The sequence below is a fragment of the Mya arenaria genome, chromosome 7, assembly GCF_026914265.1.
Source record: "Mya arenaria isolate MELC-2E11 chromosome 7, ASM2691426v1".
NCBI classification, from domain to species: domain Eukaryota; kingdom Metazoa; phylum Mollusca; class Bivalvia; order Myida; family Myidae; genus Mya; species Mya arenaria.
This window is the reverse complement of record NC_069128.1, coordinates 19,146,012-19,159,740: the sequence shown is the minus strand read 5'-3', so window position 1 is coordinate 19,159,740 and position 13,729 is coordinate 19,146,012. Positions and strand designations below refer to the sequence as shown.

General features: G+C 32.8%; 1 protein-coding gene across 6 annotated transcripts in view; it reads left to right on the top strand.

Moving 5' to 3' along the window:
- The window catches only part of LOC128240810 (epidermal growth factor receptor-like), a 159,531-nt gene that overhangs the window by 137,856 nt on the left and 7,946 nt on the right, over window positions 1–13,729 (top strand). For 5 of the 6 annotated variants that reach the window (XM_052957705.1, XM_052957704.1, XM_052957707.1 and 2 more), the window contains 8 exons: window positions 97–160; window positions 372–539; window positions 940–1,086; window positions 2,220–2,317; window positions 4,186–4,254; window positions 11,083–11,244; window positions 12,108–12,279; window positions 13,053–13,283. In XM_052957705.1, the coding sequence (XP_052813665.1) occupies window positions 97–160; window positions 372–539; window positions 940–1,086; window positions 2,220–2,317; window positions 4,186–4,254; window positions 11,083–11,244; window positions 12,108–12,279; window positions 13,053–13,283 (1,111 nt within the window). The remainder of the gene's footprint in view (window positions 1–96; window positions 161–371; window positions 540–939; window positions 1,087–2,219; window positions 2,318–4,185; window positions 4,255–11,082; window positions 11,245–12,107; window positions 12,280–13,052; window positions 13,284–13,729) is intronic. The other variant, XM_052957708.1, reaches the window with a different exon arrangement.

Here is a 13,729-nt window from a genome sequence, read left to right as displayed (position 1 = left end):
AATAGTTTTTTTGGGGGTCAATTTACCAATATGAATGATCCGTGGAATGGGTTTTTTTTTGGTCAGTTTACGGATATGAATGTTTTCCATTTGCAGGGTATGTCCTACTTGGAAGAACGAGGTATTGTCCACCGAGACTTGGCTGCCAGAAATGTCTTAGGTAATATATGATGATAGCTTTTAAAAGCTGCACTCTCACAGATAATTAACTGTCGTGAGGTGTTCGGTGTACAATTTGGGGCAGCTCTTGCAATTAGTTGCAAATATGCTGTTAAATGTAACTGTCAGGAATAGATTAAGATTTATTTCTGAACTTAACTTAATTTTACTGTAGTGTTTGACTTTGATATAATTTTGATCCATACTTCCAGTTCAAAGTGCCGGTCAGGTGAAGATCACAGATTTCGGCCTCGCGAAACTCCTGGATTATAATGAAGAGGTGTACCAATCTGCTGGCGGGAAGATGCCAATTAAATGGCTCGCGTTGGAGTGTATCCAGAGCAGAGTTTTCACACATAAATCTGATGTCTGGAGCTTTGGTACGGATATTAGCTTATACTAATCGTGAAAATATTACACACCACTGAGGGTCATATGACATTATGAGGATCGACCAATCAGCCACCAAAAGTGTAACGCCTCGGTCCATCCACCTTCGGGGGCTGTGAAGATAGCAAGCCGCACTTACCAGTTGTATGACGTCAGCGGTCCATATAACATTTTGGCGAGGTCCGGACCGGCCGAAAATATGATATGGACCGCTGACGTCATAAAACTGGATATTTATCATAATACAGTGATAAACAAACCGATTATATTTGTTAAAGGACTTTTAGAATTTTTTTGTGTAAAATTGAATATTGTGTAAAATTGAATATTAAAATTACTAAAAGTCAAATACTTCATTTATTGAGTTCTGTTTTTTTGTGTTCGTTTCAGGTGTGACGGTGTGGGAGTTATTTACCTACGGTGGCCGTCCTTATGAGTCAGTCAGGGCGCGCGATGTTCCCGACCTTTTGGAGAAGGGCGAGAGACTTCCGCAACCAAATATCTGCACCATAGATGTCTACATGATTATGATCAAATGTACGTTCAGTTAGTTTAAACTTTATTTATTCTTTAATCGGTTTTGAAAGATAACTAATGCTTAGTCATTCTTGTTAGCATGATGTCCCGTGATACAGAGGTCTTTAAATATGGTGGGGGAGGGGAGAAATAAGAGTACCCGCAGAAAACCCATGTGGTCAACATGGTGACGACCAACCAAAACCCAGATGAATATCCAGTCTTGGAATTAAAGAGAATATTTTCTGTTGGTTGAAAATGCAATATAATTTTTGTGTGATGGAGATACTTTGCAATGTAAAAAATACATTTTTTCTTCTTCTGAATGTCACGTAACGGAGTTACCTATAAAACACTTTAAAGTAATAACAAAAAATCAAAAGTAGACTTCAAAGTTTATTTGGAACGAAAAACAAATATTTCATCATAATTATCAAAGATAGATTTGTATGTAAATTGCCTAGACCTAGCTGTTGACAGATCGTGATAGCCGCTGGCTATTAGTCCAATTAGCTTGACAGTTCATGACTGTAAAAAGACGTTCTTTGTATGTAACCAGAAATTAAATGGGTGGTTGATAGGCACGCCTGTCAAGAGCTAGGAGTATATATGAAAGCATGTTGGAAAGATAGAGAGAGGGGTTAGGCAAGGCAAGGAAAGCGGCCTTGGGTCCTTAATGGACGGCAGTTAGGATGCGGGATTACCTTAAATGTCATGCTGTATTTAGAACTTATTATTATACTTAGAAAGAACGTGGAACAATAAAGAACTGACATTCGAACGGTTGTTGTTTATTAACTTAAAGACTTCCAACAAGTTAATTGAACAGTAGCATTACGTGACATGATTATTATAAGAATGCTATGTGTAACAATCAGATCTGGTTGCCGAATAATTCAAAAGACCATTTGATACTTTCTTTTATTTTGGAAATCAATTTTGTCAGTAAAATATGTTTAAAAAAATACCTGCTGAAAATTGTTTTTTGTTTTTTTTAGATATTTTACAATCCATATTTATGGTTAAGTCTCATAAGCATTGTATTATTTAAGCATTTTAACAGAAGGAGAAAGTTATTTTAGTAGATTCATTTAGACATCTCTAATGTTAGTTTAAAATGTTTTTCATAAAATTTGTTATCATTTCCCTGGCAGGTTGGATGTTAGATGCAGAAAGTCGTCCTTCCTTCATTGAACTGGCAGAGGAATTCTCAAAAATGGCCCGAGACCCTGGACGTTATTTGGTCATTCAGGTATGCCATGAATCAAGCCTTTGCTTTGTTGGAGCTACTTTTTGGAACTACTTTTTTACTAAAAATGTTCTTTTCGTTCTGAAGATCTTTTCTTAAATAACTCAAATTTTATAACATTTGCTGTTCAGGTTGATATTAATATGTAACAATGTGTTTCATAGAAATAGATTTAAAGTCAGTGATTCACTCATATTGGATAAAAATTTTTTATCCCATTTGAATTTAATACTTTTTCGCTTAAACACTGAGTTTTATAAAGTTTGCCAATATTATTTCCCAACTTACGCTAGTCATATATTTCAAAATGTATGTTTCGACTCGAAATTTATTCAAAATAATCTCCCGTCAGACTCGATTATGGAAATTTAACGTCATTGGTTCTGTAATAAACTATATCTTCTTGATTAAATGGCTTGCAATGTAGGTAGGAACGAAACAGGTATTCAACTGAGACCACTGACTCAAAATAGCTCTGCCTTTCCCTTGACCTATGAATGTGTATTATTATATTGGAAAATGATTTCTTATGACAATTAAGGATGAAGTTACATAAAATCGAAAAAAAAAAAATCTCAGTATTTTCAAAATTTACTATTTAGTGAAACTGAGAATTTTTTTTTTTTTGCTTTTTTAATACTTCTTCGTTGTTGTTTTTTTTTAAGATTTTTAAACAATGTTCACATAAATATGTATCAAAGATAAATAGAATAAGTTTTGAGTCTTTGTCTGAATGAACTATGAAATCATTTTCCAATTTTTATTTATTTTTGGCACTACATGTTGTAAACATACTGGTATTGCTTCCAAAAAAATAATCAAATTTGAGTATCACGATGCAGTTTTTTTCCCTGTTTTATATGGAAATTGCTCTTGCTCTGATATACCAATTTTTACGAGAATTCTTTTTGACAAATTAATATCTATGGTCAGTTTTTTAACAGTGTTCCTTTCTTTCAACATTTTTCCCATATTCAAAACCTAGCTTAGGCTATTTTGAAATTGTATACATCAAAAATATTACTGACGAATATGTCATGTTTTGTCAGTTAGGATATTTTCCAAACATTAAGCCTGCTTTGGATACAATTTTTTACCAATTGTTTCAATAATAAACAAGGCTTTTTTAACAGTGTTCCATTTTGGAGCTAAAAATGCAAAAGCTCCCTAACTTTTGCTGACTTTACACTAGTTTTATTTCGAGGTTTGACAGTGATAAACTTTTAAATGACCTTGATTTATAGATGGATATTTGTTGAATGTAGGGGTGAGATCAAAACTTATCTCTCTAGGTGATCACAGAAACAAATATTTTCACAACAGAGGCTGTGAAATGAATCTTGATCTTACACTAAAATTCAACATATTTTTCTGTTTGTTTTGTGCTAAAATGTTAATCAGAAATTCACGTATGAAACAAAACATTGTTTTGTCCTTTTGGTGATGCCATTTTAGAAAAAAATTATCCCGACGCTAGTGAGCGCTACGTTACTTTTATATAGCAATATGGAGACCAGAATCTATAAGAGCAGTGAAAATAACATGATATTTCACTTAGAGCAATGTGGGAACCAAAATCTATAAGAGCCATGAAAATAACATGATATTTCACTGAAAGCAATATGGGAACCAAAATCTATAAGAGCAGTGAAAATAACATGATATTTCACTTAAAGCAGTATGGGAACCAAAATCTAAGAGCAGAGTGAAAATAACATGATATTTCACTGAAAAATGTAAGATTGAGGAACACTTTTTCACTTGCACTCCTCCATACTATTTTTTTTTTCAATTATTCATTCCATATCATGCTTCTGTATTTTCTATCTTCACTCGGATCTATGGCATGTTCTTGTATAACTGAACTCTAGGGAGATGAGCTGAAGAAAATACCTTCGGAAGAAGTTTTAGACAAACCTGATGATTCACGCATTGTAGAGGTACAAAGTCTGGTGAAAGTGTTGTCATGGTGACTAGTTCTGGATTTTGCTTAGAAAAAATGTCCGTTTAAAAATTAATTGAAAGCAATAATAAATCAATTAAAAAATGTAAATAAATTAAGAAAACTTTTTAGAGCCCAGCCTTCGTTTTATTGCCGGAGTTTGATTAGGTGATTAGAATCCTGAAACACTTTGACAAACCTTTTTCCAAAATAATGTTTGACAGTGCTCCATCAGGTTGCAATTTGTAAAAAGGTTTGTCAGAGTTTTAAAAAACATACCTCTCAATCAAACTCTGGTTTCCCACATAGTTTTTATGACGCAATTTATCACATGGTATATACACTACAATCTTGTAACAACCACTTTAAAGAATAAGAGTGTGAGCATTAAAGAGAATCAGGCGATTTTTGAATCACTGTCTTTTATGAAACTGGGTCCACTGCTAAAGCAATGAATATAAAAAATAAGTGTAGTTGATTTCTAAGACATTAAAGCTGCACTATCACAGATTACTGGTTTTCAAATTTTTTTATTGTTTGTCTTGGAATAAGCAAATTTTTGCGTAAATATCTTTGAGTAAAGACTGCTGAAAAAAGATCAGATCGCAGATTTTCATAGTTCCATTCCAAATTTAATGTTATATGGCTTAAGAAAAATGCTTAAAACATTGTAAAAAGTGGAAATATGAAAATCTGCGAACTGATAATTTGCCATCAGTCTTTTATCACTGATTTGCAGATATTTACACACAAAAAATGCTCGTTCCAAGACAAAATAAAAAAGTTGTCAAAACGTTCAATCTTGAGAGTTCAGCTTTAAAGCTTTGAAAATGGACTTCTTCTCAATCAAAGAAAGTAAATGTAAAAAATGACCATTTTTTTTTTTTTTTTTATGTTAGACAATATATCCAACATCAAAAATCAATAAAGACATGATTAACAAAACTTGTAATTTGGAGAGAGAGAAAAATCCAGAACTGGTCAGCTATTGACAGCACACTGTACATTCGCATGAGACAGTCAACTGAGAATGTGCTATATTAAAAGCATGATGTTGCCGATTCGTATATCTACTCAAACCCCTTTGTTTTATAGAAGTGCTCTGGTGTTGTCAAGGAGATGGTGCTATTTGTTCTTCAAAGAACACAGTTTGATGTATGAAAATGGAATAATTACTTGATAAATTTATGCGTTGAATAATGTTTTCTGTCTTGACTAATGTTTTATTATAATTTGAGAACCTTTAATAGAAGTTTGCTGATTCCTAATTAGTTGTGTGTAAGAGTATAAATTACTCTCGCGTGTTCCACTGTAAGGGTATGAGTTGCCCTTGTGTGTTCAGCTGTAGGTGTAGGAGTTGCTCTTGTAAGTTCAAATGGAAGGGTAGGTGTTGCTCCTGTGTGTTCCACTGTAAGGGTATGAGTTGCCATTGTGTGTTCAGCTGTAGGTGTAGGAGTTGCTCTTGTAAGTTCAAATGGAAGGGTAGGAGTTGCTCTTGTGTTTCACTGTAAGGGTATGAGTTGCTCTTGTGTGTTCAGCTGTAGGTGTAGGAGTTGGTCTTGTAAGTTCAAATGGAAGGGTAGGAGTTGCTCTTGTGTTTCACTGTAAGGGTATGAGTTGCTCTTGTGTGTTCAGCTGTAGGTGTAGGAGTTGGTCTTGTAAGTTCAAATGGAAGGGTAGAAGTTGCCCTTGTGTGTTTAACGGTAATGGTATGAGTTGCTCTTGTGTGTTCCTCTGTAAGTGTAGGAGTTGCTCTTGTGTGTTCAACTGTAAGTGTATGAGTTGCTCTTGTATGTTCAACTGTAACGGTATGAGTTGCTCTTGTGTGTTCAACTGTGAGTGTATAGGGTGCTCTTGTGTGATCAACTGTTATGGTATAAGTTGTGTTCAGCAGTAAGTGTATGAGGTGCTCTTGTATGTTCAACAGTTAGGGTATGAGTTGCTCTTGTATGTTCAACAGTAAGTGTATGAGGTGCTCTTGTATGTTCAACAGTTAGGGTATGAGTTGCTTTTGTGTGTTCAACAGTAAGGGTTTGAGTTGCTCTTGTGTGTTCAACAGTAACAGTAGGGGTTGTTATTGTGTGTTCAACAGTCAGGGTATGATTTGCTCTTGTGTGTTCAACAGTAACAGTAGGGGTTGCTATTGTGTGTTCAACAGTAAGGGTATGAGTTGCTCTTGTGTGTTCAACAGTAAGGATATGAGTTTCTCTTGTGTGTTCAACTGTATGAGTATAAGTTGTTCTTGTGTGTTCAATAGTAAGGGTATGAGTTGCTCTTGTGTGTTAACTTTAAGGGTATGAGTTGCTCTTGTGTGTTCAACAGTAAGGGTATGAGTTGCTCTTGTGTGTTCAACAGTAAGAATATTAGTTGCTCTTGTGTGTTAACTTTAAGGGTATGAGTTGCTCTTGTGTGTTCAACAGTAAGATTATGAGTTGCTCTTGTGTGTTCAACAGTAATGGTATGAGTTGCTCTTGTGTGTTCAACAGTAAGAGTATGAGTTGCTCTTGTGTGTTCAACAGTAAGATTATGAGTTGCTCTTCTGTGTTCAACAGAAAGGGTATGAGTTGCTCTTGTGTGTTCAACAGTTAGAGTATGAGTTGCTCTTGTGTGTTCAACAGAAAGGGTATGAGTTGCTCTTGTGTGTTCAACAGTAAGAGTATGAGTTGCTCTTGTGTGTTCAACAGTAAGAGTATGGGTTGCTCTTGTGTGTTCAACAGTAAGAGTATGAGTTGCTCTTGTGTGTTCAACAGTAAGGGTATGAGTTGCTCTTGTGTGGTCAACAGTAAGAGTATGAGTTGCTCTTGTGTGTTCAACAGTAAGGGTATGAGTTGCTCTTGTTGTGTGTTCAACAGTAAGAGTATGAGTTGCTCTTGTGTGTTCAACAGAAAAGGTATGAGTTGCTCTTTTGTGTTCAACAGTAAGAGTATGAGTTGCTCTTGTGTGTTCAACAGTAAGAGTATGAGTTGCTCTTGTGTGTTCAACAGTAAGGGTATGAGTTGCTCTTTTGTGTTCAACTTTAAGGGTATGAGTTGCTCTTGTGTGTTCAACTGTAAGGCAAGGAGTTGCTCTTGTGTGTTCAACAGTAAGGGTAGGAGTTGCTCTTGTGTGTTCAACTGTAGCGGTAGGAGTTGTGAGGGAAATATGATGGTCTTATATGTTGAATTTAAGGGTAGGAGTTGCTCTTGTGTGTTCAACTGTAACGGTAGGAGTTGTGAGGGAAATATGATGGTCTTATATGTTGAATTTAAGGGTAGTAGTTGCTCTTGTGTGTTCAACTGTAGAGGTATGAGTTGCTTTTGTTAAGTTCTTGCATTATTAAAGACAAATATGCATGATACTAGTTTACTTATATACCTTATTAAAACATTGTTTACATTTAAATACACAATAGCAACAAATACCCTACAGTCTATACAGAATAGCAATGAATACCCTACATCCAAATACATAACTACTACAAATACCCTACAGTCTAATACACAGAGCATCAAATATGCTGCAGTATAATACACAGAGCATCAAATACCCTACAGTCTAATACACAGAGCATCAAATACCCTACAGTCTAATACACAGAGCAACAAATACCTCCCTTTTTGTTTAATACACAAGAGCATCACATAACTATTTAAAACTGTTGGGTTCTTGTTGATCTTGTGTATTTCTGTAGGTTTTTTTTTAATTACTGCTGTAAGAACAAATGCAAGATATTTGTTACTTTAAAAGTGTTGCATCAAAGTTAAAAAAAAATCTCAGTTTTGGATATGTGTATTGATAATTATTCCATTTTCATACTTACTGTGATACAAATATATATTGATATGTTCTCGTTTCCCTTCATATCTTGTATGTATTGATAAGTCCTTTGTTCTGTTGCAGTATATTTCGTTTGGCTGTTACGTTTACTGTGTATAACACTCAAAATTAGGAAGAAAAATAAAAGAGGAAAAGAAAAAAAAGATCCTCAACTCTGTGTACTTTTGGAAAATATTGTTCTTTTACATGTAGCATTGAATTGTAAAGGGTACTGGTCTGATTGTATATGTATTGTACTTTTATGGTGAATGATAAACGAATCAAAGTAAATGTATATGGTATATTTTATCCAAGTATTATATGTATTCTTTAATATATTATTTTTATATGTATTTTGAAGGGAGTTCAAATGACATTTTTATTCAATATAAGGATGGCAGTTTATTTCACTAACACTATCTTTTGCGCTGAATAGATGTTGTAATAACTGTAATTGTTGTATTTTTTTTATTGTACTTTTCCAAAAAATTATGTACCGTTTTTAATTCTGAAATTTTCTTAACTTAGTGCTTTGTCTAGGTTAGGAATATTTGTTGTATTTAGTGTTAGATCTTGGCAAATGATCTTGCATTGTATGTTGTGATATATTTTCCATAACTATAGTACTTTTTAGCTTCTCTGGTGTCTAGAGAAAACAGACAAGGTATTGTCATTACCTTGGTTTTGTTGTCGTCAGCGTATACAAAATTTCCTTATATTAAAAAAAAAATTGGTACACATGTTGCCAGAGACAATAAGTTCATGTTCATTAAAGCTGCACTTTCACAGATTCACCGTTTTGACAACTTTTTTTTTTTTTGTCTTGGAATAAGCCAATTTTTGCGTTAAAATCTGCAAACCATTGATAAAAGACTGCTGACAAAAGATCAGATCGCAGATTTTCATATTTCCGTCCGAAAATATTTTATGGCTAAAGGTGTTATTAAAGGTTTAAGAAAAATGCATAAAACATCTATTTTACAACAAAAATATAAAAATCTGCGATCTATGTCAGCAGTCATTTATGACTGTTTTCCATGAATGTTCACATAAATTGGCTCTTTCCAAGTCAAAAAATAAAAAAAAGTTGTCAAAACCTTCAATCTGTGAGAGTGCAGCTTTAAGGCCCATAACTCTTGCTATGATACTTCTTAATATGCCCCTTTTTTTACTAAAAATACCCACAACAGATATGTATTGGCTTTCACTCCAAGTAGTCTTGTCAATAATGTCTTGCAACTGCCAATTCAATGACTTTTTTAACATTTCAACAAAGCAGAAATGTACAATTTATGTTCATTTATACTCCCTAGAAATTGGGATTATTAAAGTTATTTTTAGAACATGACTGAAAATGTTGTTCATCTACAAAATTATCCACATCTTAGTATCATTACTGAGCGTGCAAAATCCCTGTGAAAGCTTTACTTTTAGCTTTGCTAAAATGGTGTTTGACCTTTTCTGTAAAAAATATCTCCATTTGCAAGCGGTGTTTGACATTTACTGTAAGATTTTGACCTTGACTGTAAAAACTCTAAATTTCTCCATTTGCAAGACTTGTGGTGCTTCGCCTTTACTGTTATAAATTTCTCCATTTGCAAGTAGTGTTTCACCTTCATTGTAAAATCTATCTTGAGATGGCCGAGTTGTTAAAAATTAGGATTGTCCCTGTAGTTTTGATTGAATGAGCTAATTTAAAAAAAAAGCCTTGTGTAAAATTGCAAATATTAAAGCTGCACTCTCACAGATTGACTGTTTTTTGTCTTGGAATGAGCCAAATTTGGTGTAAATGCCTGGAAACCAGTAATACAAGACTGCTGACAAAAGATCAGATCATAGTAATTCGAAAAATTGCTATTTTATGGCTAAAAGCATTACTAACCCTTTAAGAAAAATGGAATTTCAAGGTTTGTCAAACGATTGAGATCTGTTCTATTGTGAGTTATAGTATATGAATTAATTGAAGGCATTGATACCAACATCAGCTGATTCTGAGACAAAAACTAAAAAAAATGACATTCTGTGAAAGTGTAGCTTTAAATCCTTGCGAAATTTAACCAATCTACATTATGTGTTGTCATTTTCCAACCTTGGTCAGCATTAACTCCCCTTGTGAAGTAACATTGAATGTTCATTGTCTGCTAACTGTGAATGTATTTTCAGAAATATAAATGAATTCAAAATCACAAAATGAGTTTGTGCTTTACTTTAAAGCTGCACTCTCACAGATGGACCGTTTTGACAATTTTTTATTTTATGTCGTAGAATGAGCTAAATTTTACCTAAATGTTTTAAAATTTAAAAAAAAGTTGTCAAATCAGTGAGAGTGCAGCTTTAAGCAGACTATAGCTCAATATTTCAGAAGAAAATTAATAAATAAAAACATATACACATGACATGTGTTTATTTCTATTCATTTGTGAGTTTTATTTTGGATTTATTTTATTACTGGAAGCACTAAATTGACATATACAATATTGTGAATTTATAGAAACACATTTATAGATGAATGAAAATTTGTGTATGTTTGCACACCCGTGTATTATTATATCTAAATTTTACAAAACACTAGTTGAGTCAAGTCTGTTAAGTTTAATTGTATAAACAATTTATTAGACATTGCTAAGAAATTATGTTGAAACTTTTTAAATTGTCTTTGCAATTTCTTTTGAGCTTTTCTGATTTTTCGTTGAAAAAAAAGTTGAAAGTATGATCAAAATTAGCCATGGTGTCTTCAGCTATAACTCAAAAACTGCCTCAGCCATAACTTGAATATGTTTAAGATATTTGCTTAAGACAATGCGTACTTGCTTAACAATAACCATTATTGGTCAGTTTTGCCCCCATTTCATAGAAATATCAGTTATATTCAATGTGATATCAGATTTTCATGTACATATCAAATTTTTCATTGTGATATAACATCTTATTGAACATATCCATTTTTGTCAGGCTCATGACAGATTTTCATGCACAAAACAATTATTTTCAAAGCAATATCTGATTTTCATGAAAGTTTCGTTACTTTCAGGGAGACAAGTTGATGCGACTCCCGAGCTACTCGTATGACAAGGATGATTTGGCACGCCACCTAAGCGTTGGTGACGCTGGCACTGAGGAGGTTGTGGAGGCTGAAGAGTATTTACAACCCGCGCCACCACCACCCCTGGAGCTTGAAAATAACAATTTTAAGGTAAGAAATATGATGAATATATTTGTGTCAATAGTCAATTACGGTATGATTTGCTCATATGCAGTACATCATAATTGTTATAAAGCTGCACTCTCACAGATTGAATGATTTTACAACTTTTTTTCTTTTTTTGTCTTGGAACATGCCAATTTATTTGAAAATGCATGTTAACCATTCATATAAGACTGCTGACAAAAAAATACTTGCACATTTTTCTATTTATAAGTTCAAAAATTGATGTTTTATGCATTTTTCCTAAACTGATAGGAACACTTTAAGCCATAAAACATTAGTTTTCGAACTGAAATATGAAAATCTGCGATCTAATATTTTGTCAGCAATCTTTTATCAGTGATTTGCAGATATTTACGCAAAAATTTGCTCATTTCAAGACAAAAAATAAAAAAGTTTAAAAAAGGTAAATCTGTGAGAGTGCAGCTTGAATGTTTGTTTATTTGAGTCATTTATATTCCATGAAAGTAGCAATAATTGAGGTATGTGGCCTAAGTTGGGACCTTGCATCTCATTTGTGTTTTTTTGTGTGTTTTCAACATCCACGCTGTATGTATAATTAATGTTCATGCTTATATGTATACAGGCAGGTGGCCTTCATTTAATTTGAGAAGTTTATTGGATTATAAGTGTTTAAACCCTTGCTTATGTTTTTGAAATTTTATAAATGATAATTATATATTCTTTTTCATCAGTGGTAATTTAAAAATAATTTTTTTTATGTATATACCATTGCTAACCTTTTGGGTAGTTTATATATGGTATTTATTATATAGTATTACCCTTTTTAATCCCTCTGATAAATTATGGATAAAAGTATGTATGTTTCTTGTATCTTGGATTATTTATAGATGATGGGCGCTGGAGCATCAAATCGTCCAATAAGGGAGAAGCGATATGGCCATCTTGAATCTGCTGCTGTTGCTAAGCAACAAAGGGATTTATCACCTAACAACCGTCTCCGTGTCGACAGCTTTAATAGTAGATACTGCTCAGATCCAGTAAAATACACACGCAGTAGAGGTTAGAGTCTCATTATTATGTATACCCTGCCTTTATTTTAATAATCAATTGATTAGGCCACAATTTACGATTTGTTTGTTTGGTTTTACCCAACCAACTTACAAAATACTTATGACTCAAATTTTTGAGCTTCTTCAATGGTCATATTTTATATTTATGTTCATTATAGAATTAAGGGCTTAGGAAGTAAAATATGCTTAAAATAATACAAGGAAATCCTTACTACATCAAAATGCAGGTTGGGTAACGCCAAACAAAAATTTTTTATTGTGGCCTTTTCAATAAAAATGATATTTTATTAGTATTTTTACATAAACAATGGTGATGATAAGAATTGATCTAGATGAAAAAGTATGTTTTATTGCAGAGTTATTAAAAATCAAGCAGTTTTTAAAATAATTATATATAATACTTATAATATAAGAATAATAATAATAACAATAATAAAAAAATGACAATTATAAAATAATAACAGTAATTATAAAAATGATAATAAAAATACAACTGATAACAATAAAAATAATAATAATAATGATAAAATATTGTTATCAATAAGAACCGGCTGCCGGCCAAAATCGACGGTTCAATTTGCAATTGAGCCAGTTCAGATTTGGAAAAATAAGTGAAGAATAAGTAGAAGCTGGTTGGTTACTTTACTTTTTGAGACGGTTCAATCAAAACTTATAGAGAACCTTGTAATAATAATTATGATGATAATAATAATAATGTCACTGGAGATAAATTTATAACTTTGACATTTTCATTTATTCCAGATGAGCCAGATGGTCGAGTGGGAATACTAAAGCATCCCCCATCCCCACCCCCTCCTCCTGCCCCCCTTGGTAACGGGAATATTCCTGGGTACTCCCCCGGATATGGCCCCTATATTCATGGGCCTGAATCCATACCCTCTCAACGGCTAAATCTTCCGTTGGACGAGGATGATTATTTGCAACCCAAGTCCGTTAATCCTAAAGCGTACTTGGATTTGGAAAATAATAAAGGTAAATGTGGGTTTTAATTATAAATAACTTTCTGAATATTGTAATCAGATAACTCTTGTTGTCTTGTGAAAACAACCTTATATTTCAGAACTTAAACTTTATTTCAAAATATTATCTCATAAAATCATATTCATTATGAATTGGTATGTAATCTCATTTCAGAATAATATTTCAATGAAAAAAATATTCAAGACAATATTTATGAAAGAGATAATCTTAATTTCAAAATATTACAGCAGTTTCACAAATCACAATCATCCATTTCAGAAATGTATGTTGTATTGTTATGTTATCTCATTTCAAAATGTTAAATCATTTCAGATTATTATCTCATTTCAGAATAATAAATCATTTCAGAATAATAAATCATTTCAGATCATTATCTCATTTCAGAATATTATCTCATTTCAGAATGATAAATCATCTCAGTTTATTATCTCATTTCA